General features: G+C 48.5%; 2 protein-coding genes across 2 annotated transcripts; both read left to right on the top strand.

The window, feature by feature from the left end:
* Nucleotides 1–7302: 7302 nt before the first annotated feature.
* c3h4orf54 (chromosome 3 C4orf54 homolog) lies at nt 7303–13451 on the top strand. Its single transcript, XM_026158218.2, has 2 exons — nt 7303–11519; nt 12513–13451. Exon 1 carries the CDS (start codon nt 7303–7305, stop codon nt 11497–11499), a length of 4197 nt encoding a protein of 1398 aa, XP_026014003.2. The 3' UTR covers nt 11500–11519; nt 12513–13451.
* A 457-nt stretch (nt 13452–13908) lies between these two features.
* On the top strand, nt 13909–17812 carry trmt10a (tRNA methyltransferase 10A). The gene is made up of 7 exons (XM_026158729.2): nt 13909–14271; nt 15193–15355; nt 15427–15498; nt 16172–16246; nt 16840–16989; nt 17064–17169; nt 17335–17812. Exons 1-7 carry the CDS (start codon nt 14048–14050, stop codon nt 17523–17525), a joined length of 981 nt encoding a protein of 326 aa, XP_026014514.2. The 5' UTR covers nt 13909–14047; the 3' UTR covers nt 17526–17812.
* Nucleotides 17813–21525: the final 3713 nt, after the last annotated feature.

The raw sequence follows: 21525 nt of genomic DNA, 5'->3' as shown, positions 1-21525 counted from the left end.
GCAGCACAGAGGGGGGCTCAGAAGGAAACAACATCAGCAATACACTGATAACTTTATTAACAAGGAAATACCCGACAGAAACTCAGGCAACATAAGGGGAGTTCAGTTGCAAACACCACCTCCTGCTCCTACGTGTGTTTTTCTGACAGCAGACTGGTGATGTGCAGCAACGCAATGGAGCCAGTGCAGCATTTAAACAAACAGGGGATCCTGATTGATCAGAAGCAGGGGTCTCCAGCTCCAGTCCAGAGAGCTACTGTCCTGCAGCTTTTAGATGCATCCGTACTCCAACACACCTGAAAAACAAGTATGCATCTAAAAGCTGCAGAAGCTCTCTGGGCTGGAGTGGTGGGGCGGCTCCGCTGTGTGGAACACCGAGGAGCAGCAGAGCTCTGCTGCTTAAAGGAAAAAGAGCCACTGTCCTGCCTTCACACAGTGCCACCACGTTCATAAGTGACAGGTTTTAACCTGAGTTTGCTGAAGTCTAAATGGACAACGCACAGAATAAACATCATCCTAAGTGCCTGCGACCTCTGAGCCTGCTGCAGCGTCTCAGGTCTAATAGTTGTGCACCCTGCTCGAGGTCTCTTACGGTGTGTCGGGACATTAGCACAGCACCACTAAGAATTATTGCAAACATGAAAACGGAGAAGCTCGACATAATGTTCTGGCAGAGACGCAGCCAAGCAGCACAAAACATCAGAAACAGGTTTTACTCATCGTGCAGTCATTACAAGGAGCGTGTGGCAGTTTCTAACTGAGGACGTTTTCAAGTCTCACTGGAAATCAGCCACAGAGAGGGGGCGCTACATTCTTCTCATGGGATTAATACAGCCCTAGATCAGGGTCGCCCTGCTATTCAGCAGCAAGCCGCCCCTGTTACACCTGTGAACATCCAGGCTTTGGACACTGAAACGGTGGAGGAGCACAAATACCTGGGTGTTCACTTCAATAACAAACTGGACTGGTCCACAAACACAAATGCACTTTACAAAAAGGGCCTACGTCGTCTCCACCTGCAGAGATCCTTGGGGGTGAACAGGACACTGTGGTGGCGTCTGCTGTTTTCTGTGCTGTGGTCTGCTGGAGCGGCAGAGAGGGACGGGGGGACCTCAACAAACTGGTCAGGAGGGCCAGCTCTGTCCTGGACCGCCCGCTGAAGTCCATCGAGGAGGAGAGGCTGTTGTCTAAGCTAACATCCATCATGGACAACACCTCCCTGCATGAGACTGAACACCGAGCTGCTCGAGCAGCAGTGGACTTTCACACCCACAGTGCAGGAAGCAGCGCTGCCACAGGTCGTTCTTACAGCAGCTGTCAGACTCTGTCACACACAGTTATCTTACTCAGCAGCTGCTTTGTTCACTGCACATTTCATGTTTCTGTGCATCGTTACCTGTTTGTACAGACTGCAGTTGCTTATGTCTATAGGACCACTCTGAGGCTTCCTTTTATATTTTATATTCCCTTTGCTTCAAGAGCTGTGTAACACCCAAACCTCTCATCCATGGGATAATAAAGGTCTATTCTATTCTATTCTATTCTATTCTATTCTATTCTATTCAGGAAGTCTGCTTTGAAAAACTAACAAAACGGCAGGAACAGAGGGAGCTGAGTTACTTTGTATGACAAACTGTTCCTGTGCCTACGTTTGTTCTACCTGTGGAAGAAAATGAAACAAAGAGCTGGAACAAAGAGAGCCGATCCTGCAGCTCAGAGGAGACACAAGCATGAGAACTACCTCTAAATCCTCTACAGACAAACCTGCCTTTATTTGGCACCTTCCCAGCATTACTGATCATTGGTTCAACGCTCTATGTGCTATTCATCCAGGCTTTATGGCAAAAGTAAAGTAAATAACACAGGTTGTGCTGTTCGTTTCTTCAGAAAGCTGAGCTATCATTTTAAAGCAGCGTTGGGACAGTCGAATGTTATAAACGTGTTGAAATAACTGATGTCTCCAAATCTGCCCTTCCACACAACGCTGTTTCTGTCCACAGGTCGGGTGAAATTTCAGCGTGTCACACAGTACCGTGGCCGTTTTAAACTGTGGAGCTAATTACTGTGAGCCCAGGAGCACAAACAAGTTATATTTAGCCAGCCTGCAGACTGCAAGTCCTCAGGAGATACAGTTACTTCTGCAGGACATATCGCAGCAACATGTGGTCACCCGTGCTGGGCCGAGCGGGTAACCCACCTCTGCATTTGTTAGCACAGAACCCGCTGCAGTCTGAAGCCTGTCTCCATGGCAGCAGCAGACATGGAAACATTGTAACACGCGGTCTTTCTCTGAGAAGGTTGACTCTGTTCACCTGGACAGTCTGACTGCAGGTTTCCAACCTTCTCAACAGGAGCTGAACCAGCAGCACTGATGAACAACAGGCAGCTTATGATCATTAGTACGCAAACTGTCACAGCCGCTGATCCTTGCATGAGTCCACAGAGAGGTGGGGAATCCCTCCAATCACAGCATTGTAGAGCTGTGATTGGAGGGATTTCTTCTCTGTTATTGTGGCACCATTCCTGTAACAGAGGCCCCGCCTCCATTCAGAGGTGTAAATGGCCTGCTTGACTCAAACCAGAGCGCTCCCTCTACACTACAGCACACTGACAGTGTGTGTGCTGGGCCTTGTATAGACAGTCCCATCTCTATTATTAAATGGTGGCTCCTTGGTGCTGCTCACTCCACCATCCACACACAGCCTGGCAGTACAGACTGTGCTGGTTAAACTCTCGCCTCACTGTATTCTGACTAAGCATAATTAATCACATGAATCATGGCTCTGTAACCATGACAGTGTTGGTGACACGTTTCTGTCACACACACACCTGCTGCACATCTGCAGACACATTCAGACAGAATCATGTTCATTTTTCATTCAGCACATTAATGAATGAATATCTTGATTTTCTCTGTGATTAACAATCCAGACGTGTAAGCATCTGGATGAGCTCTGCTGCAGCCCTGGGTATTTTAAACAGGAGAGGCTGGGTGTGTCTCAGATGCTGGTTGAACTTTAACCTCAGTCCCACCTTCCTGCCTGTCCTTGCTGCTGAATGCCATCGATAAGATGACTCACAGAGGTTGGTCTGATGTTTAGATCAGAGTTTGAACTCTCCTCTTTAGAAGTATCCCAACTACAAACATGCCAAACCAGTGAGCGTTTGTTATCTACCCTGAGCCCAGTTCCTTATGTGCACCTGTTCAGTGAAGGTGATTCTTACTCAGTACATTAGTAACACTGTGACATATCAAATGTATTATAAAGTGTCACTTAAAAATATGCACACGTCTATTTTGCTTTGTCACTTATGCGCTCAGTCCTGTTGCACGTTTCCAAAGACATCGTCCCAGCCCCGATATAACTCCACCTGAACAGCTGAGATACACATCCACCCACATCCACCCACATCCACAGAGTCACTGTGGTCTGATTCACTCTAATTTGCACGGCTGCAGTAAAAACCAGCTTTGTTCTCAGCCTGAACTCTCGTGGAGTCTATTTAAGTAGTCTGGAGGAACAGTTTACATGCATCTTGAAGGACATTCAGAATTTGGATGTTGGATCCTTTTTGTTCCAGTCGAGATATTCATGCATCCCTAACATACTGTCAGCCTGCAGAGCGAGAGCGGAGCGCTCTAATAGGGTGATATGGTACTACAAGGTCATTAAGATAAGATGGGGCCTGATTATTTAAGACCTTGTATGTGAGGAGCAGGATTTTGAATTCTGGATTTAACAGGAAGCCAAAACAGGAGAAATCTGCTCTCTCTTTCTAGTCCCTCTCAGGACTCTTGCTGCAGCATTTTGGATCAGCTGAAGGCTTTCAGGGAGTTTTTAGGACATCCTGATAATAATGAATTACCGTTCAGCCTGTGTCAGACGGCCGGTGTTCAGCAGCTGAAAAGTGCGTCAGCCCACTGGGGAAATGCTCGATTACCAGTCAAGCCTGGATGGAGACGTAACCAAACAAACATGGAGGCCGAGGAAACTAAAAGAACTACACAAACAGAAACTACATAACATTTTTTAAAAAGAACATTAAATAAATAACAAAAGCTCTGAAAAATACATGAAAAGCAACCTTAACAGTAAAATGTAACTGTATATTAGAGGCACAGCCTTTAGAAGCATTAGTCTCTACATCACACTTATGAAAGGCTCCATAATCATTGTAACTGGATGTAACGTAACACGGACCAGTCTGACTGGAGCAAACATAAACATGAAGGCCAGCTGAGTCCCTGCAGGACGAGCGTTCAGGAGAAACGGCTCTTAATAATGTTCAGCCTGCTCAGACTAATGCAGAGGGCTGGTACCCTGAGTCCTGACTGAGGCTGTGGCTCGTCTCTGGTTTCTGCCTCCTGTGTTACACTGTTGGCCGGTGCTGAGGGAGGTTTTATTGCCCTCTAACAGCAGATATCCAAAGTTCAAGTTGCCAGCAGACCATCAGCAGTTACTCATGCACTCTGTGACCCCGGCTCCTTTCTGCAGAGGTTAACCAGGTCTCTTAATAAGATGCTACAGTATTCTCACATCATGGTGTACTCACAGCTGCTCTGTAAAACTCTGACTTCTGGCTTCTCGTCTATGAATTCAAATGTGCTAAAAGTCCTGTAGCACATTGTTGAGACAACACACGAATGAAAACAAGGCAAAGGACAAATGTCATATTTCTCCAGCCTAAGACGAGTTGATCCTTTCTAGGATCTCTATTAGCATCAACCTTTTCTTACTCAGGCCGAGGTTGTTTGGGAACACGACCTACGCACAGCTGACCAGTATTTACTTACCGTGTCACACATTCATGACACAAACAGCACATCCGTGTTTGTCATGAGGCGTGGCATCCACAGTTAGCACACTCGTGTGTGTGTGACATTAGTATGGATAAACAATGAAGAACTAATCTTTTTTAGATGTCTTTGGTACGCAGCTGTAGCTCAGGTGGTAGCTCACCTGCCTGTCGTCACTCCTGGATTCCTGGAAGCACCCAGCTGGAACTCCACCTGCAACCTGTGCTACGCTCCTCTTGTTGCCCTTCGTGCATATGACCTGTGCACGATAAAGTCTTCTTAAATATCAGCTTGTTTTCTCCTCTGAGTTTGCTTTTGGGTGCGCTCACACATACTTGTGACACAAGCAGTGTTTGAAGCACCTGACATACACGGCTCTGATGGTCACTGGTGTCGCTACAGGAGATAAGAATGTGGAGAGTTTGGAAGATTGAGCAACCCAGGAAATGCCCAAGGTCAAAGGTCGTCTTCTCCTGGAGTGGGAAGAGATGCTTTCCTGAGGCCGAGCTTGAAGATGGAGAAGCTCAAAAGGAGACGAGAACAAAGACAGCAGATATTTGTTGAGCGATTTCGCCCTCTGCATGCATACAGACACATCTCTCTTTTCAACAACAAAAAAATAGCTGCTAACGGTTAGGAAGGACAAATAATTCCAGCTTTCAGTGAGTCATTAATATATTTCTTCATTTGTTCCCTCTTAGGTTTTGACAAACTGTAAAGTGACAGGAAGTGGATCACCCAGGAGCACATGTAGTCTCTGTGGATCCTTACAGAAGGCATCAGTGAGGTGCCCCTGAGAAGAGGATGTACACACTGAAAATATGATGCCAACACAAAGTCCAGGGTGGGGCCGTGGATAAGAAGCAGACGTGTGTGAGATATACTCACAGTGGTTTCTTGAGAGAAGGATGGAGGTGAGCTCAGTGGAAAGACGCTAACCATCCAAAGCAGAGCCTGGCAGAGGCTCCGTGAGAGAAACTGGTGTATTGCTGGATTAGAGTCAGTTAAATTCTGCAGCAGAGCGTGGAGTTGAACTGAGTTACTTCCACAACAAACATAGTGTGTTAACACGATGCACCCTGTCAGCGTCCCTACTGCGGCCCTTCATCTGCCGACCGTGCCCTGTTTGTCCACAGGAACAGTACTCACGAGCTTGTTTTATTTCATGTGATAATGTAATATGATGGACACATGCTGCCTGTATTCATTCATCTCCATGCGTGTTGTGGGCGTGGCCAGTGGCTGTGCTGGGTTGTATCCATTGAAGGCAGGTGATTGATCTGGTGTGCTTATCGCCCACAAACACTGCTGTGACATTTGTCTGTGTGCAGCTGCGACATGCTGCAGCCTAAAGGCAGAGTTGTGTTGCTGAGGCCGGAGTGATGACTGGCCGTCTGCTTACAGGGTGGCGGCGCGTGTGAAGTGTAACTGACTTGTGGCATCGCCGGCTCTGGACTCTGTGTTTTCTGCCTTTTGGACACTGGACTGTTTTATCCTTTCGTTGTTATCGTTGTACTGATAAATTATTCTTTAGAATTTTATTGTGTGTGTTACAATAACCTATTTGTTTCAACACCAGTCTGTTAAAAGCACAGCTGAGCTGTAAAGTTGTGTTTTAGCCTAAACGAATCACTTGGACAAAAGAAAAATGTGTGATGTTCGAAGAAGAAGGAGGATTTGAAGTGAAGCAGCTCATGAAACGCTGGAGATGGTCTGTGCTTGCTGGTGTTAATCTCCATCATATGCTGATTTGTGGCTCTGTGACCACGTGACCCGACCTCCTCCTTCACTCCTGTCATTATTACTACTGTGGAAAAATCAGAGAGTCAGTTCAATACAACGTGTCTCAAAAGGTGAAGCAGACACAAAGATATCGAAGAGCAACAGAAAAAGCAAAGTTCAGAGTCAGAGAGACTTTATTTAAATAACATATTTTTAATTTATTAATCCCAGAGGAAACTGAGTTGTCATAGTAACAAATATACATCAAACACTCATGTATGAAGTGAGTGTAGAAACAGAGACACTGATAGATATGAAGGTAAATAGATAAATGGGCATAAATATAAAAGGAGAACAGTGGCAGGGTGCAGTTTGTTAACAGGTAACCAAACCCAGTTACTGACAACTACCCGTCTGAGAGGCTTTTAAGACCTCAGTCAGAGCTGTAACCACAGAGCTTGAACATGAAGTTCAAAGCAGGTTTGACCTCGACTGTCATTAGAAATACAGCTTTGTGGCTGCATTGGTTCACAGACTGAGAACCAGACAGTGGTTAATGTCTCTGCTCCTTTTTAGCCTACATGCTTCAGCCTACATGTGGCGATGAGCTGGAATGTCTGGAGCGCTTTGGTGACATCGGAGTCTGTCAGACTCAGACTATCTCTGCATAAAGGACGACGAAATCTTGTCCGACTCCATCTCTTGCATCTCCTGTCAGACACCAAATGTGAGCTCAGATTTGCGACTTGAGCTTCGCTGAGAAAAGCTGTGTGAAATTATCGATGACACGTCACCAGGTGAGGGATCTGCAGACAGAAGATGGTCCCGAGGAGCACGATGAAAAGAAATACGTCGAGTTGGACTCAGTGGATGTGAAAACAGACCGACGCGTTTGTGAGACAAACCAAATGTCTGTGATTGTTTCCGACAGCGGAGCTGGAGCTCCGTGCGCAACGGGACGCAAACCCGAGGGCGACACTAAGACAGAGAATGGCACAGTTGGGAAACATGGAGATGGTGTTAAGCACCAGCACGCTGACCCGTCACCGCCACCGATTCCTTTTTGTGCAAACGCAAAGTCGGAGCGTTTCCACGAGCAGCACGAGGTGTCCAACACGGAAAGCAGCGCAAGCCTGCAGCCGGACGTGGATTTGCGCGCTAGTGATAATTATCTCGGGGAGACAAGTGAGCAGGATGATTATGAAGTGGACGATGGTATAAGTTTGGTGCTTTCTGATGACTGCATTCCGTGCGCCACGGAGGACGAATCCCATTATATTACCACGCACGAGATCCAGCTCTCTGAACTTTCTGACCACGAGGAGGACTACGAACTCGGAGTGGGCTCTTCCACGAGCTGGGACGTTGAAGAAGACAACCGGGTTTACTCATTTGCCGATTACGCTTCTTTTGATGCCGGGGGCGCGGCGGGCGCGAGGGGGCACGGCCGCCAGCCTGGCTCTCAGGGCGCAGCAGCAACAGTCAGCACTCTGCTGGAAAGTGATCCGCGCGAAGCGGCCAAATTCACCAGCTCAGATGAGAGTGTGTCAAAGCCCGAGCAGCAACGCTGCAGTGGCAACAGTGGCGGACAGATTCACCTGTCAATCAGAACCACCTCTCGAGCTATAAATGACCCCAGCAACATCCAAGAACAGGAAAAGATTCTCTATCATGCCAGGCGCTCCGGAGATGTGAGTCGCTATGTGTTTAGGGGAGTTGATGGGAAGGCAGAGACCTTGTGTGACACGGCGAAGTGTTTGGTAGCAGCGCCCGGGCGCGTACACTTTGGCGGCAAATTAAGGGGGAAAGAAGTCCCCGAATATTCAAGCGGCACGTCCAGTGCTGTCAGCGAGCTGGACGACGCTGACAAGGAGGTGCGCACTCTGACAGCCAGAGCCTTCAAGAGCCTGGCGTATCCTTACTTTGATGCCATTCATTTCAGCACCTCCAGCGAGTCCTCTGCATCAGAGCATGCCGTGGGGATAAACAGGTGGTCCACGTTTGTGGACCTGAAATATGGTAACATGAATGTGGACCAAAGTCTTGTGTCTCATCAAAGCTCAGCGGCCTCGTTTCAAATCGCCAAGAGCATAGACAAAAGGGGTTATAAGGGCATCATCAAAGCGCCCGCCAGCGAGACATTACCTCCCCACAGCGCAGCGTCATCTACAAAGAAAATAGAGCTGATGGGGAAATTTGGTCAGGGCCACAGCGGCGTCATAAGGCTGACAGAGACGCTGAATTTTCGTTGCAACGTTAAATCGGGAATTCCTGCGGGAGAACCACGCACTAACTTTGCAGGATCACGTTCCACGGATGAAGTTACCAACGCAAGCCAGAGCAGGGGGGGCGGCAAGCCGCCCTCTAAAACCATGGAAGACACGCACAAGAAGGCCGTGTTTGCTTCGAGTCTCATCAAAAATGTCATTTCTAAGAAAATGCAGTTCGAGCAGGAGCGCAAGATGGAGAGAGGCGAAATAAGCGAGCCGCAGCAGACGCCCTCTCCCAGCTTTCTGCGCCAGGAAAGCGACGACGTCAGAGCGAAGCACAACTCCAAGCTTTCCGACAGCAGCTCGGACTACAGCATAATGCGCGTGAATGAGTTAGGGGACATAGCGGATGCCAAGAGCGACTCTCGGAAGCAACAAACTGGAGTTGATACTAAAAAAGGCGCAGTGGACTCATCCAGAAGCACGCTGCATCGCAGCCAAAATAGCGCGTTCAGATGCTGGAAGGATGACGAGCTAGAATTTCAAAAGGATCCTGAAAACGATCAAACACCAGAGGACACGCTGGCCGAGGGGAGTCTGTACTCGGCGGGCAGCAGCAAACTGAAGAAAATGGCTCATTTATTTGTGCCAAATATCCAAATGCTGCCGAACGAAGGCGAAGTCACGCAGCAGAGCAGGAATTATTCTACGTGTGGACACGGACGTGGAGCCAAAGTACGCTCTGTCGCAGACTCTGCGACCACATCCAAATCTCCAGAACTTCAAATTAACTTGAGGCGCGTCAAAGACGATAGCACCGAGCCGTGCGCCGTCTCCAAACTGCGCGCTCCTAATTTAGGCTGCAACATCATCCGAACAGATCACGCCAAATCCCACGCGCTTGCTACAGCTTTGAAGGGTGACTTTTCAGATAAAGTTCCACATTTCATGGTTCGAGACATTCGAGACAATAAGGGGAAGCTGCAGACTCCCATTTACCAAGTGAGAGACGTGCGTAAGCTGGTTAAAAGTTCGTATCACTTCGTTTCTTTGGATAACAACGAGAATAAAGCCCACAGCGCCTCCGCTGACAGACATCCAGAGCAAAACAAGCAAGTGCCCAATCAAAGCTTCAATACTGTGTCGCCTATAGTGATCAAGTGCCAGTCTGTGAACACGAGCAGTAACGGAAAACAATGTGGAAACCTTCACGGGGCTAAACAGGAGTCACCTGACGTGGACAGATCGTCTCCAGAGGGCGTCAAAAACGCATCAAGGGCAACAGGGAGCGCATCTCTGGGCCCCTCAAATAATGCCTCGCAGGGAAACACCGACCGAAGTGAAAGCAGAATATCTACAAAGAGGCAAGAAAAAGTATCGGACATCACTGATAAAAAGCCCGAGTCACAGGTGCCAAACCAGGCGGCTCTGCAAAAACTGCAGGCTGCCGTGAAAACCATGGAGCAGCTCTATGTATTTGAAAAGAACGAGTGGAAGAGGAAGAACGAGGCTCGGCCGCTGACAGACAGCCACCTGCTTTCACTGATAGCGTGTGAGGAGCATCCAGGACACGGAGAGGAGACTGCATGGACGCCCAGCGCAGACAAGTCTGCCAGAAGAAACTCCCAGTCCAGCGCAGACAAGCCCCCAGCAGGACGAGCAGGTGACAGCCTGCTGAAGCAGGAGCAGAAAGACCCACTCAAACCCCGCCCCACATCAGTGGGCTGTGATGACAGGCCTAAGTCAGTGCAAGCCCCCAGCAGTGTCAAGGCCTCCAGAACTTCAAAGACATCCCAACCGAACACCGTCACACAAACACCTTTCAGCACCAAAACCTTCGTCCCCAAACCGCCCGCATCATTCAGCATCTGTGAGAGACGGTCAGCTGGGAACGAAGACGCCGACGTGAAGGAGGCCGACGGGTTTGCACACGAGTTTTCAACTGACAGTGAGAACTACCTCGCTATTCCAGTCAAGTCTCAGCCAAGCAAAGGCAAACAGCCACCTGATAAAGCGTCCGTCTACACGTTCACCCGGTCACATCCAGCCACACCTTCAGGACACCTGGAACCTGGGCTCAGAGGGCACGAGGAGCACACAGCTAGTTACTCACCAGAGATCCCCTCAGCTACTATCTACCACTCTCTGCCACTCGGGATGCCCGCCAATCAGCCACAGGTCTACTGCTTCTCTCCAGCAATCACCCCGGCTCCCACCCTGGACCCGTTCCAGGCCACCCAGAGGAAAATGCTGCTGGATCCCAGCACTGGCAACTACTACCTGGTAGACACACCAGTGCAGCCTGCCACCAAGCGTCTCTTTGATCCAGAAACGGGTCAATATGTGGATGTGCCTATGCCACAGCCTCCCATGACACCTGTGCCCATGCCCATCTCACCTTTAGCCCTCAGTTCTGGCATTTACGGCCACACGTACATGATCTACCCGGGTCTCGTGCCGACGCCGTCAGTGATACCTGCCAGGGCGCTGCTACAGTCGCAGATGTCGGTGCAGGCAGAGGTGGACAGCAGCGATAAAAGCTCCTCGCAGCAGACCGAGGGCATGCACGTGGAGAGTCCTTTCTACATGTCCACCGGAAAGTCTTCCCAGGTAGCCTCAGGTGTTCAGGCTGCTGCTAACAGGCCACAGCAGGGCCTCTCTAGCATCAAGCAGCCTGTCATCAGCATCAGCTCCCAGCAGGGGCCCCGGATCATCGCCCCCCCCTCATTTGACGGGACGACTATGAGCTTCATGGTGGAGCACCGATGAACGGCAGGTCGTCTGGACAGGTGAGTATCTGACTGCTTCCCTTTTACCGAAGCATGTCTGAGGGCGCAGTGGAGAGTTTTACATAACTAATCTCAGAGGAACCATTTATTTATAGGATACACTGAAATATAATGTAGCCTAAAAGCTGCAAACTGCAAACTATGGAGACAGTAAGTCAGTGAAATGATCCGTGCAGTAGTTCTGAAAACATGGTGACAACAAAAGGAGGAGACAGAGGCTCACAGCACATCACATGTAGTTACTGCAGCTGATTTTATGGATGAGTTATCAAACATGTTTCTGCACACCATCGTGACCCACACTGTTCTCACCTGTCCGTGCTCGCAGAACAACGAGGGCGTCTCATTGCCAGCCTGAGGAAAAGAAAATAAGAATAAAAACTATAAATCAGAAAACAATATGGGGACTGTTTCACGCTTTAATGAATGTTTGCATTTCCTAAAAATGATGCTGACACCACACGTTTCACTTAATGCATGAAGTCAGTGATCTAACAGGATGCTGTGCATCATATCTAACAGAAGAAGAAGAGATGTGGAGTGACTGTAAAGCAGCTGCAGCTAACTAACACTGATAGATATCCTGTAAAATGCGATATCACAGCAGAGATGTGGTTGGATCAGCTGTGTGTGTGCAGCCAGAGTGAAAGGTCAGGCAGGCATTCATGTGAGGATGGAAAAGCTTCAGCTGCTGCTGGGTATCAGCAGCCGGGCTGGCACATCCTGCAGGCTCAGGCTCTTTTTATAGGAGCAGCAGGGTGAGGTTCACGTGGCTCTGACGGCTGAGCGGTACAGTGAGGGGACATTTGGAGTTCCCCTCCAGGGTCTGACCCACATACTGGAGCGCTCACTAACGTTTTTAACGTAAACAGATAGTGTGCGGTGGAAAGGCACTCGCTGTTCTACAGAATAGGAGGAAAGCTGTGCGACAAATGTACAAAACTGTTGACGTGTGCTTAAGACTCTGACGTGTGTTTCTTTGTGTCCCCACAGGGCCGAGCTGTAAGCTGGACGGTGTGGACACACTCACACAGGAGCTGAATGAGCCGAATCATGTGTAGAAACCAAACTGTGAGGTTGTGAAATCGATGAATAGTTACTCTTGTCCAGCTGTTACACTTCCTGAACTTTGCAGATGTGCGTGACATGAAGTTATGAGACGTTATGTTCAAACTGAGGTTGCTGTTTGTGGTTGCACGTTGGAGTTTGTGCAGTGGGTCTGCTGGACAGTCCGTTTTCTTCTGTTGGAAACATGACAGGTTACAGAGCTGGAGCTTTGCTGAGGGTTTTTCTGCTGACTGTTTTACTGTGACGTGTTTAGTGTCCTGTTACAGATATACAGCAGAAGCATCAAACATACGTTTCTACCCAAGCTGATAATATTTTATACTTTTGTACCTGACTCTCAGCTTTGCTGCTGCACTGTTATCAGAAAAAGAGTCGAACAGTTTCCTCTCGTGCCTCACAAACACGACGTCTGTGTTTGTGTATTTGTGGAGGATAAACCACCTCTGAGTTCATTCAGTCTTAAGAGTGGACACTGCTGTTTCTTAGAGCTCCATGGTCCCGATGCTACAGTGTTGCTGTCTTCTCCTGGGGATTTGATCAGATTTGGTTCGTGTCATGTTTCTGGTTGTGCATGATTTGTCTTTCTTTTTTTAAACTTTTGCATAAAGTAGGAAATGTTTTCTATAAGTGTGAAAGCATTTCTGCACAGCAGGGACTCTGCTGCCTCAGAGCAGAGTCTCTGCTGCGCACAGTAAATGTTGAAGGTAGATGAAGGTGGTGGACAGACGGGAGCGTGGGAATAAAGAGGACCCGTGGATGAAACGATAAATGTGCAAAAACAACGAGGATGACTGTAGCTGTTTGCACAGCTACAGTGTCAGGTTCACTTTTACTGTGAAAACTGAATAAACAGGAAAACTCTGACTGACTCAGTTTATAACAACTAACAGTGTCACAGTTATGTTTCACGTGTTTAAATGCTATGTTTGCAAAGATAAGATGTTTACGTTGATTAGTGGATGCTAAAGGGGAAAGCGAGACGTGGAATAATTAAAGACATGAAAACTATTACAAATACTAACGTTTCTAAAGCTTCCTTGTTGTTACAGGACATAACTGTAGAATAATGTTCCCGTCCTGAGAGCGGAGGACATTTATGGATGTGCAGTAAAATCAGATTAATGGGTCTGTCTCTCTGAAGGCAGTAAAACCAAACAACACGTTTTGGTAAAAATAAAAGTACAAATTGTGATCAGATGCTGTTACTGATGAAAGCAGCGATGTTTCCATGAAACCAGAGTGAAAGTAAATGTATCTGTGTCGGTTTTATGAAATCTGCTTCACTTTGTTAGTACGGCCGGTAGAGGGCAGCACTGCATCTTAACGCGAGCTTGTGACGCGCATAAAAAACGTCACAAATGCGCCAAACAAAACGTGGACTCGAGGTGAGCCGCTCGTTCGTCTGTTCGTCGGTGCCAGGCTAACTGACCCGTTTTAGCCCACATTACAAAGTCATTTAAATGCCGCCAACGCGGCTCCTGCACGCCAGCAGCGCAGACATGACCACAGCGGTGTGTTCACAGACGGCTGACGACACCACGGGAAAGCCAGCTTCGGCGGAGGAAGACCAAAGCGAGAAGGCTGTGAGCAGTCCCGGAGACCCGGAAGACCCGGTTCTGTCCAAGAGGCAGAGGAAGAAACTGCTGAAGCAGCAGAAGTGGGAGGAAGAGCGCGAGCAGCGGAAGTAAGCTGTGGCGCGAAACACGCAGAGAAGTCACGGTGTTCTGGGAATCCATCCTACCCGTTGTTTCTACGCATGCGCACAACATGAAATTCAGTGGCGAACCTACCTTTGTGAATATAAGCTACAAACATACTCTGACGGGTAAAATTAATTGCCAGAGCGTCCTACCTTTGTGAATGTGAGCTAGAAGCATCATTTTACAGTAAGAATTCAGTGGCACGTCATCTTACCTTTGTTAATATCACCTAGAAAAATACTCTGACAGGTGAAATTACGTGCCAAACCATGCTACCTTTGTGAATGTTACTTACAAGCACACTTTAACGGGTAAAATGAAGAGGCAAACCGTCCTGGCTTTATGAATGTGAGCTACAAGCACACTCTGATGGGCACAGTTAAGTGGCAACCTGTCATACCTACTTACATTTGTGCTGGAATTACTGTGTGACAGCAGAAATGTGCATAAACTACTTACAGTAGGACGTTTTGCCAGAACAACGGCCTCCACGGGCCTGCTGAGCTGTTACACTGTGATCCACTGTGAGATGAATGTGCATGCGCACAAACAGGCGTGAGATTGAAAGCTCGTGCTGACCTTTGTCTCACACACCTCGCGTCCTTCGGTGTGTGTGAGACTGTCAAACAAAAGGATGCTGCTGCAGGACACCTTCATGTCACATTTCTCTCCATCCTTCCTCCAGTCCAAATATCCTCCCCTCTAAATCAGTATAGTTAATAATGGCACCAATGATCCAGTAATGAATTAGTTATCAGGTAAAACACAGACTGGCTCAGTGACCATCGGCTCTGACCCACTCTGTCCTGATGTGGAGGTTTGAGCTTCCCACAGTGGACCCAGTGTTCAGTCCATGCAGACCAAGCCCACACACGTGCTGAACATCATCCTCGCTTTCATGGCAGGCAGAGGCGAAAGGAGAGGAAGCAGCAGCGTCGCCTGCAGAGGCAGAATCACCAGGAGGGCGGGGAGGTCCAGAGCGCCCGCAAACGTGCGCGCAGAGAGGCCACGCCCAGCTCTCTGAGGCTGGTGGTGGACTGCAGCTTCGACAGCCTCATGCTGATTAAGGTAACCGGGTCAGAGGTGTAGGCGCTGCGACTGTGCTCCCAGAGTTCCCAACACACTGTCTGTTTCTTCAGGACGTGCGCAAACTTCACAAACAGATCCAGAGGTGCTACGCAGAGAACAGACGGGCCTCGCATCCAGTGCAGGTTGGTGCCGAGCACGTGACGATGATAACGATGTTACTGCGTTTGTTTTTGTGATGACGTTCTCAGTTGCTTGGAGCAGCCCGTGGACTCGTGTGAAGGACACGAGCTCGTGCTTGTATCTGCACGTGAGGACCAACCCCCACACTGACCTGGCTTCAGTTTCACATGCACAGCATGAAGTTCACGGGTGGATCTGTGGCGTGTTTAGAGGGTGGTGAGATTCTGACACGTCTTTGAGCTGTTAGTGGTTACCTCCCTGTTTACCAACCACACGCTGTCCTAGCCTAGCTTATAAAATACTGTCCTAACTGTGCAGAGCTGAAAATACTTACAGTGCAGAAACTTTCCTCGAGCAATAAGAACACAGACGGCACTGAGGACGCTGCAGCCACGTGGCGTCAGGTAGCACATGTGCTCATGTTTACACACTAACAACTCTTCCTGGTCAAGACTTCTGACCACAGCTGAGCCAACATCTGGATGTGGATGTCGCTGCGACATGCTTTGCATCCTCTGGATGAGCTCCATGATGAGATGCTGAGCACTTGTTGGTCTCCATCCCAAACCGTCTCCACTGGCTTTGGGTCGAATATAAAATAAGAAGAGTAACAGGCAGTAATAACAGTTTTTCATGTGGCGTCAAACATCTTCTAACTCCTTCTCACGTGTCCAGTTTTACCTGACAAGCCTAGGAGGACAGCTGAGACAGAGCATGGACGAGAAGGACAAAGGCTGGGTGAACTGGAAGGTGAGCAGTCACACGTCCAACAGAGGTCTGGAACCTGCACAACGTTATGTCTGATTTCCAGTTTATTAAGTTCATGAAACGGTGGCGTCACCTGTAGTTCACACCCACAGGATGCTCAGGAGTCAGCGTCTGCCCTCATCACTTTATATCAGCTCCATCTGCACACGATTAACATGAGGCCCTGCTTCAGAGCAGGGAGCTCCAGGCCTCAAGGGGCCTGCAGGTTTTAGATCTCACCCTGGGTCAGCACACCTGACTCACATGAGTTCATTTCTCATGCTGAGGAGGTCATTTACACCTGCAGGACACTCGAGGCTGGAGTTGGACCCCTCTGACTAACATTTAAACTTGACATGAGATGGAGGGCTGTGACGATGCATGGATTTTATTCTAGATACCAAAACTCATGACCCAGGAAACATGAATTTGAAACGTTAGAATAAACATGAAGTAATACAAATTACAGTCCAGAATAAAAAGCTTGATGATTGGGTCCATGAGCCGCTCCGAGCTGACGATGACCACGCTGAAGATGCTGTGTTCAATGCCAGCAGTTTGTCACATTGATTGGTTGGATGCTGTGTGCTGTGCAGGACATACACATTAAAACGGAGCACTACACTGAGGTCGTGTCCCAGGAGCAGCTGGTCTACCTCACCTCCGACTCTCCCAACGTGCTGACGGAGCTGGATCCACAGAGGGCGTACGTCATCGGAGGCCTGGTGGACCACAACCACCACAAGGTGTGCTCGGCTCCAGACCCGCTGTAGCGTGTGGGCGTGGCTGCGCTGGCTAACCTGTCGGGCTTTGTTTGCAGGGACTCACCTTTGAAAGGGCCACAGAGCTGGGCATCAGCCACGCCCAGCTTCCTCTGAGCAGCTTCGTCAAGATGAACAGTCGGAAGGTTCTGGCTGTTAACCACGGTAAGGAGTGGGAGTGGCTTCACCCGCTGCTCTTACTCAAGTTTAATGTGCAGATATTTAAAGGATTATGTTTCCTGTATTGTGGCTCCTCCCTGCTTTAGCCCGCGGAGCGGGGAGGAGCCTCAGCTGCTGCCTCTGTGGTCTGAACGGCGCTCTCTCCTGCAGTGTTCGAGATCATCCTGGCGTATCTGGAGAAAGGCAGCTGGCAGGAGGCCTTCTTCACAGTCCTGCCTCAGAGGAAGGGGGTGGTAGCAGTCGGCCGGGACGCCACAGAGCCTCCGAAAAAAGACGACGAGACGGACTCTGATTCTGACTCTGACCCAGAAACTACAGCGCAGACGGAGCAGCGAGCTTAGCGTTGGCGCCGAGCGGACAATGCGTTTGTTTTTTTACGAGATGGTTTAAAGAAATTTCTGTTTGTTGAAAGTTTGAAGTATTTATTGAAAAGATTTCTCAGTTAATGTTCGAGACGTGGGCAGTGCAGCTGTTTGCTGTTGCAGCTGACAGATGCCACAGGGCGCGGTCCCCTCTGTACAGCCATCGATGATGATGATGCTTCAGTCTTCTACTGTTGGAGGACGAAGCACAGAAATGAATGTGAGCAACAAATAGATGATGACTTCCATTAAACGGGTCAAAGAGAGTTTGTTTTATTTTGTAACAAGCAGAAGGACGATGCATTTACATGATACGTGTTCAGGAGGTTCCCAAAGGTAACGGCTGTGATATGTTGAGTATAAATGTTAGTCTGGGTTGTAGGAAGTAAGCCTGGAAGCTGCAGTATCCATGGTAACGAGTAAATCTGACCCCAACCCAGAGGGGGGCGATGACCTCACCACAGACGCTCTAAGGAGCAGCAGACTGCAGCGTGTGAGAAGCTGCTGAGGGTTCAGACCTTTTCTTCTGCAGCAACACGATGCTGTGATAACTGTTTGCACTGCTGTGCACGGAGGAACAGCTGGGCCTCACCACTGACACGAGCACATTAGTTTTAATGACGTCCATGGTAGGAAGTAGGATCCCGCACAGTCTGCGTCAGGACTGTTTATCACGCCATCGATCTCTGCAGCCCGAGCTTCACATGAACGCCGACGCTGCAGTCTGTTCCAGCCTGCAGGTCCAAACGAATAGAAACACAGATGTTCTGGGTCAGTTTGGTCCTCTTTGCTGTAACGTGTTCGGTGCGTCTCAGCACACACTGGCAGCTTTGTTCAACCGTTTCTTTCACTCGGTCAAAGGCAGCAGGTGGCAGGAAGAGCTAATCACGTCTCTGTGCAGAGTCTGTTCCAGCCTGTACACGTCCTCCCCCACCTGGGGTCACTGCTGTGTGATCACTTTTCCTGGTAAAACATTTTTGCTGTCGTTTGAAATCGACTGAAAACAAAAGCAGTGACTTATTTACAGTTACGGACACAAACAGTCTAAAGATGGAGAACGTGTCAGAGCGATTCCCCGTGTGTGTGAAACAGATGTTTCTGTGCACGTGTTGCTGCAGGACATCACAGGTGAGTGTAAGGCACAAGAAAAGGTGATCTGACAGGAAGTCCCGAGACAGAGTCTGTGTGCATGCCTCTCAGGCTGATCGGTTTTCTCATGGTTTCATTAGTGGCTGCATGTCGTGGCTGCTGTGGTAAAGCTATGAGGAGATGGGTTAGCAGGCAGAGGGTGCCACTGGACAGGCCTGACACATTCAGACCTGCAAGCAGCGTCATTCTATGGGCAGAAATCTGAAACTGAATTTGAATAAGTTAGATTTGAATTTGAATTCATGGCTTGAAAATGATCATCACTAAATTGAAATTGCATTTTATCCTTTAAAAATTCAGCTCTCGAATAATTTCAGTTTCACTTCTCACCGTTCAGTTTGGAATTTAAATTGATGGGATTTAAATCCTTGTCGTCTTTTCCTCCTCAAGCTCATCTTAAGCTCTCAGAGGACCATATGACCCCAAACACAGCAGCTGCTACTCGTGGTCCCTCGGATATTTCTCTGAATAGAAACCAGAGCCTTTTGTAAGGTAAAGACCCTGAAGTAACACTGGTGTGTGAAGAAGAAACACCCAGTGCATCATGGGAATCCCCCAGCAGCCTATGTCTATTGCAGCATAACTAAGGGAGGATTCAGGGTCACCTGGTCCAGCCCTAACTATATGCTTTAGCAAAAAGGAAAGTTTGAAGCCTAATCTTAAAAGTAGAGATAGTGTCTGTCTCCTGAATCCAAACTGGAAGCTGGTTCCACAGAAGAGGGGCCTGAAAACTGAAGGCTCTGCCTCCCATTCTACTTTTAAATACTCTAGGAACAACAAGTAGGCCTGCAGAGCAAGAGCGAAGTGCTCTAATAGGGTGATATGGTACTACAAGGTCATTAAGATAAGATGGGGCCTGATTATTTAAGACCTTGTATGTGAGGAGCAGGATTTTGAATTCTGGATTTAACAGGAAGCCAAAACAGGAGAAATCTGCTCTCTCTTTCTAGTCCCTGTCAGGACTCTTGCTGCAGCATTTTGGATCAGCTGAAGGCTTTTCAGTGAGTTTTTTGGACATCCTGATAATAATGAATTACAGTAGTCCAGCCTGGAAGTAATAAATGCATGAACTAGTTTTTCAGCGTCACTCTGAGACAGGATATTTCTAACTTTAGAGATGTTGCACAAATGAAAGAAAGCAGTCTTACATATTTGTTTAATATGTGCGTTGAAGGACATGTCCTGGTCAAACATGACTCCAAGGTTCCTCACAGCGTTACTGGAGGCCACGGTAATGCCATCCAGAGTAAGAATGGTTAGATTCTTACTCTGAGTCAGATGTACAGTGAGAGTAGAAGAAAGAAAGAAAGGAGAGGCCCTGGTCCATAAGATGTTCAGTTCCCACATGCAGCAGAACATCGACACCATCTCTGGTGCCCGTGGGTCAGAGTGGACCCTGTTCTGTGCCTCCATTGTTGAAGCAGCTGCATGTGGTCATAAGGTGGAGATGATAATCCCTGGAGCACATGGTGGACACTGGAGGTGAAACAGGAGATCAGTCAGGTTGGGTTAAGGCGGCTGACAGGTACCAACCTGTGGGAGGGTTTGCTGAGTCAGCGATTATGTCAGGTGACTCAGAGGCAAAGCGGTATTGCTCACATGGTGTGGATGGGTGCTGCGGACTGAGGACACAGTCGGGTGATGGAGGGAATACTTCTACATCAGCGGCCCCCAACCCCTGGGTCACGGAGCGGGATAGGTCCGTGAGTCGCTTGGTTGAGGCTCGGGTGTAAAATATATGGTTTTCAGGGTTTTCTTGTTATTTTTTGTCATTTTCCTCGTTGATCTGGTTTCCCTGGGTCTTTTCTCGTGTGTTATGAATAAATCTTTTTGGTTGTCGTGGTTCACACTGCTATGTAACGTCACATGGAGCTGGGCTGTGTTGGCAGACTAATGATAGAACTGTTATATAGCCAGAATCTGATGCGTCAGTCGATAGAAAATGAAGCTGCGCTTGCAGAAGCTGCAGCAGGTTTAGAACCTCTGCTCACTATAAAGCACCTGAGTCCCTGTCCCCTGCAAAGACTGTGAGTCACCATCTTCCACATCACCGCACACAGAGATAATGCTGCCTGCACTCGTCCAGGCCACAGTGCTAACGAAGCATCGTTGTATATCTTGCCCTCTGGTTGTTTCGGCGGCTAAACTAAACGGTGAGTGAATTTGAAATTTAGGAAAGGGGACAAACTCCTCTGATGAAAGGAGCCCGTTTACACAAACTATTTAGTCACATTTCCAAGGATCCCAATAAACCAGTGAAGAAACTGACTCGCTGTCCTGTCTGCTGGAACTACATGGTTGTGTCGTCTGTGTGGGAGGCTGGATAGGTGACCAAATCCAAACACACACATGTCAGCGTGCAAGGAGAGACTCAGACAACACAAGATAAGAAAGGGGGAAAATCCTGTGCAGGCCTGCAGTTCCCCCAGGCCTCTGCACCGCAAACATCAGAGCTTCTAGCCTGCAGTGCCGCCTGTGTTGTCCCCGTGAAGGAGCGTATGAATGGTGGACTCTGTCTCGTTCAGCTGCTCCCAGCACATCAGTCTGAGTCAGTAGGATCAGGCTGCACTGATCTCCTGTAGAAAACTGTTTCCTTTCTGTCTGCTTTCAGTTTGACACTCTCTTCATACCCATCAACACTACTCACATACTCTTTCTTCAACATCACCACAGCTTCACTTCACTCCCATCTATATCAACTTGAATCCACATCCGTTGCTCCTGACCTTGCTTTGGTCTCACACACACAACATATGGCTGTTGTCCTTCTTTCTACCATATCCCAACACTCCTGCCTCTCCGCTCGTCCCTCTTCTCTCGTCTTTCAGCA

This window comes from Astatotilapia calliptera, chromosome 3 (assembly GCF_964374335.1).
Source record: "Astatotilapia calliptera chromosome 3, fAstCal68.1, whole genome shotgun sequence".
Lineage (NCBI taxonomy): Eukaryota > Metazoa > Chordata > Actinopteri > Cichliformes > Cichlidae > Astatotilapia > Astatotilapia calliptera.
Note: the sequence above shows the minus strand (reverse complement) of the source record. Positions and strands in the feature narration are given on the sequence as shown.

Bases quoted from the DNA above. Each gene is read 5' to 3' on its own strand.
- c3h4orf54 (XM_026158218.2), top strand. From the start codon at position 7,303: ATGACACGTCACCAGGTGAGGGATCTGCAGACAGAAGATGGTCCCGAG.
- trmt10a (XM_026158729.2), top strand. From the start codon at position 14,048: ATGCCGCCAACGCGGCTCCTGCACGCCAGCAGCGCAGACATGACCACA. The intron at 16,247-16,839 runs GTGAGCAGTCAC...TGTGCTGTGCAG, and splicing joins AAGGCTGGGTGAACTGGAAG to GACATACACATTAAAACGGA. The intron at 17,170-17,334 runs GTAAGGAGTGGG...TCTCTCCTGCAG, and splicing joins GGTTCTGGCTGTTAACCACG to TGTTCGAGATCATCCTGGCG.